We start from the raw sequence: 18,064 nt of genomic DNA, 5'->3' as shown, positions 1-18,064 counted from the left end.
GATGTTTTCACCTGACAATTCCTTTTTAAGAATTTTTTAAAGAAAATCATCAATGATATTTCTATGATTTGAGTATTTTTTTCACTTTATATTTTTTAAAAATTATAATTTATATTTTAAAATAACATGATATTTTTTATACGATGATGATTTTATCTTTTTTTTTTAAATAAAAAATAAAATCATCATCATATATAGTATATTAAAAAATAAAATAAATAGAAATTTTTTTTTAACTTGAATACATTTCTCTCTTTTCTTGAAAACAAGTCTGAATCCAAATCAAAATCTAATAGAGTATTTTAATCTATATGTTTAATCAACTTGGCCAGCCGTGCCCCGCAGGCACTTCGACGGTTGGACCTGTGTAGTCTCTAGACCACCAATCAAGCATATGGTCTGGTTAACCATGCAGCCATACAGTTATTATGACGCAAAAAAGAGAATTTTCAAGGCTCTCATCAATAGTTTACATTCTTCGCTACAAAGGTGGTGAATAATATGATGACTTGAAAGGGTTGAGAAAATTCTCATGAATTGACAGTATTGTTCAGCTGAAAGGGTTCCCATAATTGAAGAGATCATCCACGAATATCTTGAATTTAATGATTTCTGATAATCACGCAGATGATTTCAAGTCAGATTTTACTAAAGCTCTACGACAGCTCCAGTACTTCCACCTGAAAAGTTCATAAATGGTACACCATGCTAACCAAAAATCATTCACGGGCTACACGGATGACCCGCTTACCAACATTTTTTCCATAAAACAATCCAACTAAAGCAGCTGGAGCACTCTCCAATCCTTCACTCATGTCTTCAATGTAAACAATCTTCCCTTGTTTGTAGTTACTGACAACATTTTCAAAGAAGCGTGGATATAAATGCAAGTAATCACTTTGCAGGAATCCTTGCATCCTAATGCGTTTGGCTATGAGACTGAACAAGTTTTGAATCCCTTTGGAAACAGAGAGGCTGTTGGAAGACACCATTCCACACACTGCAATTCGGCCATGAATCCTCATGTTGAGCAATGCTGCTTCAAGCATATCTCCACCAACATTATCAAAGTAGATATCAATGCCTTCAGGGAAGTACCTGTTCGGGGGATATTCTGTCAGTGATCAAATAGAGGGTAACTCTTATCGTAAGGAAATTTATACACGAGGAAATTTTGTGTTAGATGATGCTGATACAATTTTGGATGTGTCTGACTTGGGTACCCACAACTTGAGTTAAGATGCTCATGTATGGGAAAGTTTAATGCATTTAACATTCTATAAAGACAAATTCACAAATTATAATGCAGACATCAAGTGCACAACTGATTTGCTGACTCTTATGATAAAAATCCTAGTTCGAATCTCAGTCATGGAAACTCGCTTTTCAAATCAAACCTATGTGTATGTTTAGAAAAGCAACGGGCTGAAAAACCCATCATTCTTTCTGGGGTTTCACTATAAGATAATCAACAGCAAAAGCCACCTATGCCTCTAAAAATCTACTCCTCTTTGTACATTTGTTTTTTAACATTTTTTTATCGAGTGAGATGTAGTAGTTAACAAAAGCAACGAAAAAGAAAAGAAAATTATGCTTGGAAATTGGAGAGAGTCTGCTAACTAATCACTACAATTAATTGACATTTTGTTGAAAGTGTCTAGCTTGCATCAGTTACCAAAATATCATGGCAGAGCAATGGCAGAACAAGGAGGTGAAATATAGTTAATTGGATGCATCAATAATTGGTTCATCTTCTAATAGAATGCTGTAGACAAAGGACCTCACAGTTGGTTGAACTGGAGTTTTCAAAAAAATTGATTTTTTTTTTGCTTCAAATTAGTTTTTTAGTGTTTTTGTATCGTTTTGATGTGTTGATATTAAAAATGAATTTTCAAAAAAAAAATGTATATTATTTTGATGTATTAAAAAAAAACATTTTAAAAAACAATTTTAAATTGAGCTGAAAAGGCCAGCGGCTAACATCACGAAGGCATGGATGATTAATAATAAGTAAGCAAGTGGCAAGGTAATCGGGGCCATCTCATGATATTTGTTTCGGGATTTTGGAATTTAGATTGAGCATTGAGGAAAATGGGCATATCAGAAGCTACTTTCGTGACAAGCAGAAAAAATTATGTTCTTTTATCATGCTTAAACTTCCAAAAGCTAATTACTGAGCACTGACCTTTTCAAAGCTGCATTCAGGTCGGGTTCCTCTTTGTAGTTGAAAGCCTGATCGAATCCAAGCTTGTTCTTTAAAATGTCAACCTAATATTTCCCATTCGAGATTTCTTTCTTGTATCAGTTCTAATAGCAGTTGTCAATTATATAATACTAATTCCTGAGCAGTATCAATTAGAGATGAGAACACTATCAATATAACATATTCATAAAAGAAATCTACCTTTTGGCTTGTGCCAGCACTTCCAACTACATAGCAGCCATGTAACTTGGCAAGCTGGCCAACAAGCTGGCCAACTGCACCAGAAGCGGCAGAGACAAAGACATTCTCCCCTATTTCAGGGGAGCAGACCTCATAGAATCCTGCATAAGCAGTAAAACCTGCCATACCTACATGGAAATCCCACTTCCGTTAAATTTTCAAGGATAAATACATCAACATCAGAAAATAATTAATAACAATTCCATAAGATTAAAATTTTAAAGTGACAAAGATACAAAATCGCGAGCAATGAAGCTGGAGAGTTTTTTCCTCTCTCATTTTTACTCATCGGGGAGGGAAAAAACAACAAATTCAGCATAAGTCGACGTGAACTGCGGCAGCAAATAACCTTTCCCCCAGGAAATAAAATCATAAGTTCGAAAAACAACTTTCTAGTTTATATATATATAAATGCTGAGCAGCACTCAAACATTTCATCAAATCAACTAGAAAAAAGAGAACTGGCTTGGGCACCATAATGGGTATCTTATGTCTATGATGATGGGGAGCTAAATTGACATAAACAGTCAACTGGTGAATAGGTGATATAAATTACTAGCCAAGCTGGTGGTAAGGAGTTAGCTATGAGTCAGGATTCACCACAGAAATCAATTTCATTCCTTCTGGAAAATATAATTAATGCCCAAGTATTCTAATGTAAGTCAACTGAGCAATCTAAGGGTCGATTATATATAGATTGTACAAAACTTGGGGACCAAGTGGCAAAGAACTTATAAGAGAGATGGAATGTTGTCTTCTTCGTATTAAGTGAATTAGCAAATTATGTAAAAAACCTAAAAAGAGAAAGAATTAGCAATGCTTGAATAATAAGAATAGCGTACCAAGAAGCCCCACGTGATATGAGAGGGGGATATCATCTTGCTGGATTCTTCTCAATTGCTCATGTTTCCGCATCAAGCTGAATTCTTCCCAACCAGTCAGCCCTGAAACCAAGTCTCCAGGCTTGAAATCTGGATCATCAGAATCCACAACCTTTGATACACCAAATCCTTGTATCGCCTTCATCAAAATAAAGCATCATTCGTCAATGCAGAAGCCGTATGGATACTGTGTTAGATAATAATACAGGAAATCATCGAGGGTAAGAAATCCATCAACTTCTAGCAAAAAAGGGGGGAAAAACGAAAAGAAAAGAAATTCATCAACATCGGATTTGTGTTATTCCTGAATTGAAAAACACCTGGCCTAGAATGATTTTCCCCACCTAAATGCAACTCAACGGGGAGCCAACCATATCCTACAGGAAAGAATGAAAAAATATCCAGCCGGATGTGGCTGCTGGGATTCGAGCCCAAGTTCTCCACACTACAGCCACAAGATGGGGCCCATGAATCACATCTTTTACATTTTTTTACTGTAATTTTTCTCGTAGCATCATCCGAATAATCTGGGAGAACTTAAATTAATCAAGGACAGTGCAGCCCATGAATCATATCTCCCAATTTGACATGAAAATTAGAACAAATCCACTACAAAACCAATAGACACCCTATCTCAAATACAAGAAAACCGATCCTTTTTTCTAAACATTTCCATCAAATGAACCCACAAACTGAATATCGTAAACAGGAACATAACAAAACAGATTCTTGATATTTCAACAGATTAAGATTTGCAAATCCCGATTATCTGGATATCAAATAATCTACAACTTCGCAAAGCTATAATGCAGTATATATACCTGGCCAGGGACAAAAGGAGGGATGTATGAATCATAATACTCACGCATGCGACCTCTCATGTAAGGGTCACAAGACAAATAGAGATTCTTGACTAAAAAAGCTCCGGACCCTTTTGGTGCTTTGAGCTCTATTTTTCCAATCTTTAGTTCCATATCTGTCTCTCTCGGTATTCTATCTATAAACCCCTTGAATATTACCTGCTTGTTATCCACTGTTTCCCCTTCCATTTTCATCAAGAACTCAATTCAACCCCTTGTAGAAAGTATGATATAATTAATGGTTGGTGTCTCGTGGTGCTGTTGCCGTGTTTCTGTTTTTAAACTACCCAGCCGCGTCTGATGTTAGTAATCGGGTCTGGTTTTGAATGCTATCTACCTAACTTCCAATCACATTTTCTGGGCCTGTTTTAGCCAGCAATGCTCCTTGAACCTTTTGTGGACCAAAATAGTTAGGCGGGTTGGTGCAAGACTGTAGAGACAGAGCAACTCGAGAAACAGGTTTCGGCGAGAACAGAAGGAAAATGTGATTCTATCTACCAAGATAGGTTTTTTTTTTTTTTTCCTCTTAAAGATATGTAAAAATAATAATTTTTATATATTTTTTAAAATTTATTTTTAACATCAATATAATAAAATAATTTTAAATATTTAAAAAATTAATTTTAAAATAAAAAATATTTTTTTCAAAAATACAATACAATATCGTTGTAAAAATAAACATCGTCTTAATCACACAAATTAAATCCATGTAATATCATATATTATTTTACATTGAATTATTTTTTTCTAATAAAACTAATTTATATGAACTAGATTCATACTAGTTTTTTTTTTTTTTAACTTGAGCTATGCTTTGGGTTGAACAAAAAAAATTAAACTTACAAAGATTACTTGATGAACTATTTGATATTGCTATTAAATATAATCTAGGTCAATCTTGAATTCTCCTTGCTTATATCATTGATTAGCTCTGGTTTAAAATTAGTTCGTGAAAGTTACTCTAAAGTGATTCGTTCAACTTGATAATTTTAAAAAAAATGGACAACTAGTAAAAAGTATAGGTTGACTTGAAAAAAAAAAGATAACATCTTTTCTTTTATATTAAGATATTAATATATTAGATCAACTTAAACTTTGAGCTTGACCCATTAAAATTATGACCTAAATCATTATCTTCATTGTGTTTGACAACTTTGTTTTGAATTATTTTTTACGTAATAATATAATATAAAATATAGCTTCTTATAGAATTGAACACCAACCAAATATCATGACTTTTGTTCTGGATTGTTATAACTTTGTTGAAAATAAATCGAGATAAATTATAAAAATCAATTCAATGTTAACCAAATATTAAATAATTAAATTGATTAAAAACAACTATAAAGAATTCAATCAAAATAAAAATAAATGAAAGATGGGATTAAAAAAAAAGACTATTTATTATTATTATTAATAAACTAGATCTATTGGGTCAATCTTGAAACCTTTCGATCTAATTCTTTATTTAATTCAGGTTTAAAATTAATCCGTATGAAAGTTGACTCTATATAAGGTTTCAAAATAATTAATCCGGATAAACAGTAAAAATATAGTTTAATTTTTATTTTTTTTAAGACAACACACATATGTATATTTTGAGACAACATATTAAGTTGATTAAAGTTTTGAGCTTAACTTATAAAACCCACTATTCAAATCATAAACTCTATTAGATTTAAAAAAAATTATTTTTTTAATGATATGGTAAAAAAAAATAAATGCTTGTAGAAATTGAGTGCAAACTAGATGTTATGATGTTTATTTAAGATTATAATAATTTTATAGAAAAAACCAAAATAAATTATGATGACTAATTCAAAATCTATAAAATATTAAAAGAAAAAAATTGAAGAAAATAAATTGGATGGTAGAATTTCTTTAAAAAAAAAAGAGTTTGAATTTTTTTTAAATGCTTTGTTGTTCATATTAATATCTAGGGGTGAACAAAAAAAACTAAAAATCAATTAAACTGAAAAAACTAGAAAAAATAATAAAAAAATCAAATCATGAAAAAAATTGGTTTAATTATTTTTTTCTAATAAAAACGAAATCAAATTAAAAATGTTCTTCATTGTTAATATTATTATATTCTTTCCTAGTTATCTTAGCTAGGAGAGGAATAATAATAATATCTCCCTGTAGCACTAGCTGAGTAGCAAATATTCTTATTGGTTAATTTATTTTTATAAAATTACTCATTAAAAACATATTTGGAATAAGACGTGTTCAATGCAAGTTAATTTAATCATTAAAATGCAAGTTAAACCATGGCTCTCCAACATAATATCTTTCATGATAGCAAGTGCATCTAATAAAATGATCAATCGTTAAATTTTTATATTTTAACTAGGATCAAGTACTCAGATTCTTGCAACAAATAAGAGAAATATCTTCAATTTGATGGAAAACAAATCTTGTTCACACTTTAAGAAAAGGAGAGACAAGAAAATATTACTTTAAATTAACTAAAACTAAAGCCAGTATTGTTATTGTTGTTTCTTGGAAAGACGATCGAATGGAGTCCTTAATGTTTTAACCGCGACTAACTTGTTAAGGTTACTACATAAAATCTTCAGATTTCAGGTTTTGATTTGTAATGGGGTGTTCATATTCTTGCAGCCCCTTATACAGTACGTAGATTCAATTTTTGAATTCCTTTCCTTCGCCCCTAACCACATACGTACTGTTGCTTTTTATTATTTCTGTTTTGTTGTGTTATTAGCTTAACTGCGCCAGGATTTTCACATATTTCTTTGGGATTGAATCTAAAAATGGACGACTTGAGAAAAAAACCTATGAGATATAAAACTAATAGCCGTAGGAATACACAGAGACAATAAAAAAAAAGGATAAGAAGAACGGACTTAGAGAAACAAGGAAAGAGAATACATGGAAAGAAAAAAATCGGTGTTGATGTGCTACAATAAAAACTAGAAAAAAAATAAAATAAGATATGATGAACTAAGATTTATTATTACATCAAAATTTTGATGTCATTAACATATGTTAATTAAGAGATCATTTCCTGTATAAATAAAAATTAAATATATATACCCAAGTAGCATCCCGATAAAAAATGATAAAGAAATAATTAAGGTTATAGTTCTCTCCTCTGGAATATCATTGCTTCTCAACAATCAAATACCAACGATATATAACTTATTAATTTATATACAAACAGTTAATTACAAAGAGAAAATATATAAATACTTCACAGTAAAACAGAAAAATTACAAACAATTATCTGGCAGAACTTGACCATATGTTTTTCCAATCGCGTTGGTGCAAGTTGACCGAGCTTCTTTCTTTAAGTAGGTCAAGTTTACATTCTGCAGTCTTATACCTTTGCATGGATATTTGAAGCTACAATCAAACTTTATAGCTACTGGTGTGGCAGATGTTCCTCGAATGCCTTGATACATGACATCACTTATTTGTATGCCCGATACCTATGGCCACAAGCCACAGCACAAAACACGATTAAAATGCAAGTTTAATCGAGATACCGTCGTTGAATGTATGTAGAAAAAACTTATTCAAGTGCCGATTTCTAACCTGATTGGGGCAATTTAAATTGTGCGGACAGTAGTTTTGATCGATGATGATTGGATTTTGGACATTAATCATAGTGGCTCCAATGAATCGAATTGCTTTAACAAAACCGTTGCTGTGTCTGGCCCACGACTTAATTCTAAACCCATTTGTAGTGCCACTAAAAACTGTGTTCTTAACTGTCACATTCTGAACCCCGCGCTCATCCGTGGTCTTGGCTAAGCTTCCGATACTGAAAAACAACATCCCATAATTGCCCGTCATGTTAATCATCATTGAATACATATACCCGAGAAAATCAATCTGATTGCAGGTTTTAAATCATTTCTCACCTGATGCCATGGCCGGGGCCACATCCGACCCTTTCGATCCACAGGTTCTTAGTCCCGGGTCCAATTGAGATACAATCATCCCCGGTTTTAATCGAAGAATCCATGATCACAACATCAGTTGATAATTGGACATGAATGCCATCTGTGTTTGGGCTGTCACCAGCAGCTATCACTCTGACTCCTTGGACTTGCACATTCTGGCAGCCATTTATCACAATGTGGAACATTTGGCTGTTTAGTGACAGCAATCCTTTGATCTTTATGTTGTTGGAGTTCACAAAGCTCAAGGTCTGCATCCATGGAAGGAAAAAAGATTAAGAAAAACTAACCTTAGTACGTCCAATAATGCGACATTATTCATTGAGAATTATAGTAATTTGAGCAATGTATAGTACCGTAGCTCCAGCAGGGCAATTGCTGCTACATAACTCCACTTTTATATTTGGGCAACTGCTTGAATTGTCAAAGGATGCCTCTCCAGTAATATTGTTGAAGTAGACCAGCTTGCACAGCAGTCCAGAGAGCATGAAGGAGCCACCAAACCACCTGAAGTATTTCTTAGAAGTAAATGAAACTATAAAGCAACGTATATTTTTAATCATTATCGTTGCCATCAATATCCAAATATTGATGATAACGATAATGATTAAAAAAAGTCAAGCCCTGTTTCCTTCCGTAATTAGCAGCATCCATCTTTACACTTTTCTCAGGGTCGCCACGTTTCAATTGTCTTCACCGTGAAGCAATCCGGTCTTCTGTGTCCGTTTCTTTAATTCAGACGTTGAGCAGGAAAACGTTTCCATCAAGCGAAAGACAGACGGCATTTTACATTTGTATTGAAAAACTATTTGTTGTCTTCTTCTTTTTCCTTAACATGAAGAAGATTAATGATTTAATTTAGAATGGTTTTATTTCCATTCCACGAATTCTTAACCTCACTCCACAATATTATTTATTACAAATTATAATATCAATAAACTATATTATCTCTTATTTTTAATGTAACTATGATGTATTTTATCTTGATCAAATTTTATTAGAAATATTACTTTCTAATTACTAAAATTCAAAACTAATTAAAAACAAGAGAAAGGTATAGAAATTATTTTTATCTTAAAAAAAATTAACAACCAAATTAACAATTAATTAGCCAAATAATACATTTTAAGTCGTATCCGATTGGCTCGTACCCTAAAGATATTGAAAACTCAAACTAATATCTTAAATATAAAAGGATATAAATAATAGAATTGAAATATTAGGATTTATATTTATACAAGTTAACAAATGTAGAATTATTAATTGTGAATATAGACATAAAAGTTAAGAATAATTAATAATAATACACGTTGCCGGATTGTGATTTAATGTTATAAATTCTGTTATATAACATAACTAAAAAAATAAAAAATTAAACATGCTCAAAACCATTTTTACCATACAAATGATCAAATGTTGTATTATAAACATAAACCTCTTGACTAGAAGCCTAAAGGTGGTGGATTTGTGCTGACTTGGGAGGATGGGGATTCTGTTATCACCATGGTGGGGATTATGGACATTGCAATCTATTTGGACAATCAAAATGAAAAAAAAAAATCAAAATATATTGGGGTGCTTGTGTTGTGTTTTGTGCATTGTTGTTTTTTTAAAATGTTTTTTTATTAAAATAATTTTTTATATTTTTTTAAAATTTAATCTCAACATATTAAAATCATAAAAAATATTAAAATAACAATAATTTAATATAATTTTAAACTAAAAATTAATTTTAAAAAACAACTAAAAACTAATAAAAATAAAAACCGTGTTAAACAGCCTCTCTACAAGAATTGACAAGGATTATATATATAATTGATTTGTGTTTCCCTTTGGTTCCAAGACTAGCTCGTGTTATTTATATTTTGTTATTCTAAAAAATATATATATAAAAATCCAAAAAAAATGAAAATGTGTTATATAGGTAGATTTGCTTGATATAAAGGGTGTAGCGTAATGACAAAAGGTTTGAGATTTGTATAATAGGTTTAAAGTTCGAGTCAAAACGAGTATATCTTATAAGAACTTAAAACAATCATGATTTTACTTGCTTATTTGAACCACAAAATATACTTTTTAAAAGGTAGGGTTTTCTCAAATAAAAAAAATAAAGGTGTTGATTTCACATTATTCAAATCCTATCCTTTTCGCACACATTTGGCTATCTTGACTTTTTATTATAATAATAATAATAATAATAAAGTCTAATGAGCAGTACTGCGAGTTCTGGTTCTTTAGAGTTCAATGAAACTTTGAGCCAATATCTATTTATCATGGTTATCACCAACCCAACAATATAGTATACAACAAAAAAAAGTTGTTAATGTGACAATTAATCAATACAGAGCTCTTCCATGCATGTCCATTATATATGGCATTTCTAATACCTACTCAATTCTCTCATAACCGCCGCATTTGACCGCCTTCATCGTCAAGAAAATATTCAGCCTTCATGTCTCTTTATATTTAATTTATTCTACAAGGAAAGCATTTTTGCTAATAAGATTAAATGGAACCCGATACCCCTTTTCTTTTAACAGGTTAATTAGCTGTTTAACATCTATTTTTCTCCAAAACTCAATGTGATTATCAGATAAAGAAAATTACAAACAATCATTTGATTGAACTCGGCCAATTATCTTTCCATCCACGTTTGTACAAGATGATTGAGCTCCTTTATTTAAGTGGGTCAAATTTATATATTGGAACTTTAAACCTGTGGGTGAATTTATTGAACTACTAATAGTATATATTTTATGATGACAGGTGCAGCTAGTATTCCTCATGATGCATTGACTAGCTCGTGTTATTTATATTTTGTTATTATAAAAAATATATATATAAAAATCCAAAAGAAATGAAAATGTGATATATAGGTAAATTTGTTTGATATAAAGAGTGTAGCGTAATGACAAAAGGTTTGAGATTTGTATAGTAGGTTTAAAATTCGAGTCAAAACGAGCATCTCTTATAAGAACCTAAAACAATCAGGATTTTACTCGTTTATTTGAATCCACAAAATATACTTTTTAAAAGTATTTGAACCACAAAATATACTTTTTAAAAGGTAGGGTTTTCTCAAATAAAAAAAATAAAGGTGTTGATTTCACATTATTCAAATCCTATCCTTTTCGCACACATTTGGCTATCTTGACTTTTTATTATAATAATAATAATAATAATAAAGTCTAATGAGCAGTACTGCGAGTTCTGGTTCTTTAGAGTTCAATGAAACTTTGAGCCAATATCTATTTATCATGGTTATCACCAACCCAACAATATAGTATACAACAAAAAAAAGTTGTTAATGTGACAATTAATCAATACAGAGCTCTTCCATGCATGTCCATTATATATGGCATTTCTAATACCTACTCAATTCTCTCATAACCGCCGCATTTGACCGCCTTCATCGTCAAGAAAATATTCAGCCTTCATGTCTCTTTATATTTAATTTATTCTGCAAGGAAAGCATTTTTGCTAATAAGATTAAATGGAACCCGATACCCCTTTTCTTTTAACAGGTTAATTAGCTGTTTAACATCTATTTTTCTCCAAAACTCAATGTGATTATCAGATAAAGAAAATTACAAACAATCATTTGATTGAACTCGGCCAATTATCTTTCCATCCACGTTTGTACAAGATGATTGAGCTCCTTTATTTAAGTGGGTCAAATTTATATCTTGGAACTTCAAACCTGTGAGTGAATTTATTGAACTACTAAAGTATGTATTTTATGATGACAGGTGCAGCGAGTATTCCTCAAGATGCTTTCATATGTCATATCTCTTGTTTTTACCCTAATAGCACAACATAATTAGGGAAAAAAAGCCAATAAGACTATAATGTTTTACATCCGAAGAAGAAAGAAAATAGTGATGGATCAAGCTTCTTACCTCATAGGGCAGTCTGGGTTTTGACGACGGTACTAATGTTCATTAATGATAGCAGGATTTCTAAAATTGTTTATAGCGTCACCAATGAATCGAGTTCCTCCGATAAATACAGTGCTCGGTCTCACTTTATTCTGAACCCATTTATAATAATAGTAAAAATTATATTTTTAATATATAATTCAATTGGTTAGGTTTTGTAGTTACTCTTTAAAAATTATCAATTTAAGTTTTATAAATCTCAAAACTATTAAAAAATTATATAATAATTAACTTTAAAACATATAAAATTAATTAAGATATATATAAATTATTATAGACACAATATTAATTACATTCTTAACAGTCTCATTCTAACTAAAAAAAAATTACCTTCTTAACGGTCACATTCTGAACACCCGGCTTGTCCATGATCTTGTCTTAGTTTCCACTATTGAAAAACAATTATACCATAATTATCCAAATGTCAGTCATCATAATAATATTTTTATATTTATGTTAAAAAAAGTCAAGTGGGTTACGTGCAGGGTTTAATAATTAAATCATATCTTACATGATGCCATGACCAGCAAGGCCACATTTGATCTCTTCGATCCACAAGTTCAGAGTATAGTGCTATCAATTCTTTTGTTAAATCAATCTTATAATTAAATACAACGTGTCCTAAAGATTTGTGGCTGGAGCAGAGGAAAACCAACCCACATGTATGATTTTCTTTTCTAGTCAGTGAGGACAATGGGGCAACCTGCCTGTATATCCTTTGTTTCTAGAACATTGTGGCAGCGGAAATACTAGGTTTTCCAGTACGTAGATCAAGGCTTCTACATTTTATTGCAATGTCTAGTTCGATGATCGTGTTCAGAAATGACAAGTTGATTGGGTTTGATCTGTTGCACAGCTATTCACATGGCATGATTCCATGGCCAATAAATTTATGAGCAGAGTTTTTTCTTTCCCTTTTCCTTGCCTATATTCAGTTTCTTATAAATATAATCAGTACAATTTTATTGATTTTGCTTCTTCTTAATTGAAAAAGAATTGTAAATGTCAACCACTCATCTACTCTTATAAATTAAAAAGGGAAACCTCAATCTAATTAGATTGTTGGACCAAAGCATAACGAAATTTAATGATATTATCAATATAATTGATCGGTTTTCATTGGAAAATAAATACAATAATAACATAACAATTCAGTCAATCATGTTTCTTAGCTCATCATATAATTTTAACTATTAAAGGAGTTTATCCTCTCTCTTTGTTTTTTGGCTTCAATTGTTCTTCCCTTTTTTTTAGAGGAGTTTATCCTCTCTCTTTGTTTTTTGGCTTCAATTGTTCTTCCCTTTTTTTTAGAAAAAAATATTTTTAAAATTAAAACAAAAAAAATACTAATTTTACGATTCTTTATCATTTCTTTGTTTTGATAGTTGCATTATAATATATTTAATATTGTCAAAAGTGTGAATTTCATTGCACTATTAGGCCATTTTTGGGCCTTGTGTAGCCCAGCCTGAGTGAGCAGGTTGATGGTCCCTAACCTAACCCAAGAGAATACACACACCGTCCATCAAATATGAAGAGGAAAACAAGAGGCCTCAGATGAAGTAGTTGCTGCTGCTGCTCAATACATGTTATCCGTTTCTGCCAATTTGAGAGAACATAGCAAGCAATAAACAAAAGGAAACACAGGAGAAGAAGACAATGGCAGCAACAGCAATAGAGGTAGGGGCTGGGGTTGGCGTTGGCGTTGGCGTTGGCATTGGCGATGGCGTTGGAGGAGGAGTGTTGCTTGGAAACAGTAAATGCTTCCGCAAATCACAGCAGCTTTCGATTTCGAAGACTAGCCTGGTTTCGGTTTCAGATATAGGGTTTGTTACTTACGTATAAAGTTTACTCTATATAAGATTCCTAGACAATTTGAATAGACATGAAAAATATAATTTAATTTTTAATTTTTTTAAGAGAACACACAAATACATATATATTTTAAAATAATACTATATTAAATCGATCCAGTTTTGAGCTTAACTTATAAAATTTACTACTCGAATCATGAAATCTACTAAATTAAAAAAAAAATATTTTTTTAATAATATACTAATAACAATAAATATTTGTGAAAATTGAGTACAAATCAAATATTAAGATATTTATTTAAGATTATAATATTTTTATAGAAAAAATTAAAATAAATTATGATAACTGATTCAAAATCCATAAAATGTTAAAAGTAAAAAAATTGGATTGTCGAATTTCTTTTAAAAAAGAAAAGGAGTTTGAATTTTTTTTTTAATGCTTTATTGTTCATATTAATATCTAGGGTGGAAAAAAAACTAAAAACCCAATTAAACAGAGAAAACTAAAAAAAAATAATAAAAAAATCAAACCATAAAAAAAAACAAATTTAGTTATTATTTTAATAAATAACAAACCAAACCGAAAATAATCTCCACTATTAATATTACCATATTCTTTCCTAGTTATCTTAGCAAGGAGAGAAATAATAATAACAATCTCTCTTTTTCTATAGCAGGATAGCATTAGCAAATATTTTTATTGGTTAATTTATTTTTATAAAATTACACATTAAAAACATATTTGTAATAAGACATGTGTTTAATTGAATTCAATTTACAAACAAATATGAATTTAATTAATAATTTATTATAATTTTTATATTTAAAATAAAATATAAAAAAAATATTATTTGCATGCCCAATGCCTAAAACCACTAAGTTATAACAAAAGAGGCCTATTTGCTTGATTTATAAGGCATTTATAAGGTACTTGAGATCACTATTTTTGGACCTTAACCTAGCCTCTTGATTACATTGCTTACAGTGTTTTAGTTGAAGGGGTATTGTTAGCTCTGCATGAATATAATTAAGGTATTGTTATATTTTAAAGCCACAAGCCACGGCACAAAACACGATTAAAATGCAAGTTAATTTAATCGAGATATCATTGTTGAATATATAAAGAAAAAACCTATTCGAGTTCCGATTTCTAACCTCACTGGGGCAATTAATTGTGCGGACAGCAATTTTGATCGATGATGATAGGATTTTAGACATTAATCATGGTAGCTCCCATGAATCGAATTGCTTGAACAAATCCAGTGCTTTGTCTGGCCCGTGACAGTAATTACAAGACTAGTTCATTCAACCCATGCTTATGCTTAAGGTTTTTTTTCTTTTTTTTTTGAACAAAATCTCTGTTAGGCACTTGTCTTTTAATGGAATCATACCAAAGAGTGGGGTGGTGGTATATATAGGTAGTGAACCAACATAATATCTTTTATAATAGCAAGTGAATCTAATAAAATAATTACTCGTTAAAATTAAATTTTTATTTTTTTAACTAAGATCAAGTACTCAAATTCTTGCAACAAATAAGAGAAACATCTTCAATTTGATGGAAAACAAATCTCGTTCACACTTCAAGAAAAAGAGAGACAAGATAATATTATTTTAAATTAACTAAAACTAAAGTTATTATTTTTATTGTTGTTTCTTGGAAAAACGATCGAATGGAGTCCTTAATGTTTTAACCGCGAGTTACTTGTTAAGGTTATTACATAAAATCTTCAGATTTCAGGTTTAGATTTGAAATGGATTGTTGATATTCTTGCAGCCCATTATACAGTACGTAGATTCAATTTTTGAATTCCTTTCCTTAGGCCCTAACCACATACCTACTGTTGCTTTTTATTATTTCCTTTTTGTGGTGTTATTAGCTTATCTGCGCCAGGATATTCACATATTTCTTCGGGATTGAATCTAAAAAATGGACGACTTGAGAAACAACACCTATCAGATATTTACAACTTTTATTACAAGATTGACAAAATAACAAGGCAATAAAACTAACAGCAGAAGCAATACATAGAGCCACAAAAAAAAAAAAAAAAGATAACAAGAACAGACTTAGAGAAACAGGGAAAGAGAATACATGGAAAGAAAGAAAAAATCAGTGTTGATGTGCTACAATAAAAAAAAAACTAGAAAAAAAATAAAATAAAAAATAACTAAAACCACAAAGTTATAACAAAGATTTCTTATTACATCACAATTTTGATGTCATTAACATATCTTAAGAGATAATTTCCTATATAAATAAAATTTAAATCTATATACCCAAGTAGAGACCCAATAAAAAATAATAAAGAAACAATTAAGGTTGTAGTTCTCTCTTCTGGAATATCATTGCTTCTCAACAACCAAATACCAACGATATATAAGTTATTAATTTATATATAAACAGTTAATTACAAACAGAAAATATATAAATACTTCTCAGTAAAAAAGAAAAATTACAAACAATTATCTGGCAGAACTTGACCATATGTTTTTCCAATCGCGTTGGTGCAAGTTGACCGAGCTTCTTTCTTTAAGTAGGTCAAGTTTACATTCTGCAGTCTTATACCTTTGCATGGATATTTGAAGCTACAATCAAACTTTATAGCTACTGGTGTGGCAGATGTTCCTCGAATGCCTTGATACATGACATCACTTATTTGTATGCCCGATACCTATAGCCACAAGTCACAGCACAAAACACGATTAAAATGCAAGTTTAATCGAGATACCGTCGTTGAATGTATGTAGAAAAAACTTATTCAAGTGCCGATTTCTAACCTGATTGGGGCAATTTAAATTGTGCGGACAGTAGTTTTGATCGATGATGATTGGATTTTGGACATTAATCATAGTGGCTCCACTGAATCGAATTGCTTTAACAAAACCGTTGCTGTGTCTGGCCCACGACTTAATTCTAAACCCATTTGTAGTGCCACTAAAAACTGTGTTCTTAACTGTCACATTCTGAACCCCGCGCTCATCCGTGGTCTTGGCTAAGCTTCCGATACTGAAAAACAACATCCCATAATTGCCCGTCATGTTAATCATCATTGAATACATATACCTGAGAAAATCCAGCTGATTGCAGGTTTTAAATCATTTCTCACCTGATGCCATGGCCGGGGCCACATCCGACCCTTTCGATCCACAGGTTCTTAGTCCCGGGTCCAATTGAGATACAATCATCCCCGGTTTTAATCGAAGAATCCATGATCACAACATCAGTTGATAATTGGACATGAATGCCATCTGTGTTTGGGCTGTCACCAGCAGCTATCACTCTGACTCCTTGGACTTGCACATTCTGGCAGCCATTTATCACAATGTGGAACATTTGGCTGTTTAGTGACAGCAATCCTTTGATCTTTATGTTGTTGGAGTTCACAAAGCTCAAGGTCTGCATCCATGCAAGGAAAAAAGATTAAGAAAAACTAACCTTAGTACGTCCAATAATGCGACATTATTCATTGAGAATTATAGTAATTTGAGCAATGTATAGTACCGTAGCTCCAGCAGGGCAATTGCTGCCTTTGGATTTGCAATCCCACAGGGGCGATCCCTTGGCATCAAGAGCCCCCCCAACAATGGAGACACCGCTGACACCTTCAAAGCTAAGCCAATTACGGGCCCGACCAAGTATGCGATAATCCTCGGGAGCAATCAGGGTCCCATCAATCCTTATAGTGATATCAGGACTTTTGCAATGACCACCTTTAAAGGCCACAGAACCAAGCAGATACCTTCCTTTTGGTATGTAAATCATGGTCGGATCAGTAGAGCCACATGCCGCTGTCCAGGCATGAAGGAAGGCTTGGGTGGAGTCTGTTTTCCCATTTGGCCTGGCACCATAAGTAAGTACATTATAACTTGTTTTGGCAGATGATATGTTGACGTTTAAGCTGACCAAGAAAATGAAGAGCAGTAGAGATGGAATACACGACAGCTTTGCCATGTTCTGTATTCAGTAAGGCACAGAAAGAGAGCGAGGTGGTGCGATGATTGAATTATTGCAATGAATGAGTTGGAGGTAACGAGCAGTTGATATTGGAAGCTGAAGAGGGTTGAAGAAGTATTTATAGGGACAGACAAATATGCAAAAATGCAATAACCACATAGGCGCAAGAGTTTTAGATGCAGATGAATGGTGTAGGGTTCAAGGGAGGTTATGAAGTGAGAAACAGAAAACGAAAGAAAGCAGC

At 31.7% G+C, this 18,064-nt stretch overlaps 3 protein-coding genes across 3 annotated transcripts; all 3 read right to left on the bottom strand.

Moving 5' to 3' along the window:
- Positions 1–505: 505 nt before the first annotated feature.
- LOC105118418 (Zinc-binding dehydrogenase family protein) lies at positions 506–13,898 on the bottom strand. The gene is made up of 6 exons (XM_011016372.1): positions 13,888–13,898; positions 4,146–4,456; positions 3,286–3,463; positions 2,405–2,571; positions 2,186–2,268; positions 506–1,098 (listed from the first exon to the last, which is right to left on the bottom strand). Exons 2-6 carry the CDS (start codon positions 4,377–4,379, stop codon positions 720–722), a joined length of 1,041 nt encoding a protein of 346 aa, XP_011014674.1. The 5' UTR covers positions 4,380–4,456; positions 13,888–13,898; the 3' UTR covers positions 506–719.
- Positions 7,316–8,895, bottom strand: LOC105119457 (polygalacturonase-like). Its single transcript, XM_011017602.1, has 5 exons — positions 8,891–8,895; positions 8,467–8,617; positions 8,072–8,361; positions 7,743–7,971; positions 7,316–7,636 (listed from the first exon to the last, which is right to left on the bottom strand). The coding sequence occupies exons 1-5, from the start codon at positions 8,893–8,895 to the stop codon at positions 7,418–7,420; spliced, it is 894 nt and encodes a 297-aa protein (XP_011015904.1). The 3' UTR covers positions 7,316–7,417.
- A 2,382-nt stretch (positions 13,899–16,280) lies between the features above and the next one.
- On the bottom strand, positions 16,281–17,894 carry LOC105118409 (polygalacturonase-like). Its single transcript, XM_011016359.1, has 4 exons — positions 17,368–17,894; positions 16,973–17,262; positions 16,644–16,872; positions 16,281–16,537 (listed from the first exon to the last, which is right to left on the bottom strand). The coding sequence occupies exons 1-4, from the start codon at positions 17,815–17,817 to the stop codon at positions 16,319–16,321; spliced, it is 1,188 nt and encodes a 395-aa protein (XP_011014661.1). The 5' UTR covers positions 17,818–17,894; the 3' UTR covers positions 16,281–16,318.
- Positions 17,895–18,064: the final 170 nt, after the last annotated feature.

The sequence above is a fragment of the Populus euphratica genome, unplaced genomic scaffold (assembly GCF_000495115.2).
Source record: "Populus euphratica unplaced genomic scaffold, PopEup_1.0 scaffold5.1, whole genome shotgun sequence".
NCBI classification, from domain to species: domain Eukaryota; kingdom Viridiplantae; phylum Streptophyta; class Magnoliopsida; order Malpighiales; family Salicaceae; genus Populus; species Populus euphratica.
Note: the sequence above shows the minus strand (reverse complement) of the source record. Positions and strands in the feature narration are given on the sequence as shown.

Excerpts from the sequence above, each read along its gene's own strand:
- LOC105119457 (XM_011017602.1), bottom strand. Across the intron at positions 8,362-8,466 it reads ATTGCCCTGCTGGAGCTACG|ACCTTGAGCTTTGTGAACTC; the intron begins GTACTATACATT and ends CCATGGATGCAG. Across the intron at positions 7,972-8,071 it reads GGCCCCGGCCATGGCATCAG|TATCGGAAGCTTAGCCAAGA; the intron begins GTGAGAAATGAT and ends GTTGTTTTTCAG.
- LOC105118418 (XM_011016372.1), bottom strand. The coding sequence starts at position 4,379 with ATGAAAATGGAAGGGGAAACAGTGGATAACAAGCAGGTAATATTCAAG. Across the intron at positions 2,572-3,285 it reads ATATCACGTGGGGCTTCTTG|GTATGGCAGGTTTTACTGCT; the intron begins GTACGCTATTCT and ends ATTTCCATGTAG. Across the intron at positions 1,099-2,185 it reads CTGAATGCAGCTTTGAAAAG|GTACTTCCCTGAAGGCATTG; the intron begins GTCAGTGCTCAG and ends TCCCCCGAACAG.
- LOC105118409 (XM_011016359.1), bottom strand. The coding sequence starts at position 17,817 with ATGGCAAAGCTGTCGTGTATTCCATCTCTACTGCTCTTCATTTTCTTG. Across the intron at positions 17,263-17,367 it reads ATTGCCCTGCTGGAGCTACG|ACCTTGAGCTTTGTGAACTC; the intron begins GTACTATACATT and ends GCATGGATGCAG. Across the intron at positions 16,873-16,972 it reads GGCCCCGGCCATGGCATCAG|TATCGGAAGCTTAGCCAAGA; the intron begins GTGAGAAATGAT and ends GTTGTTTTTCAG.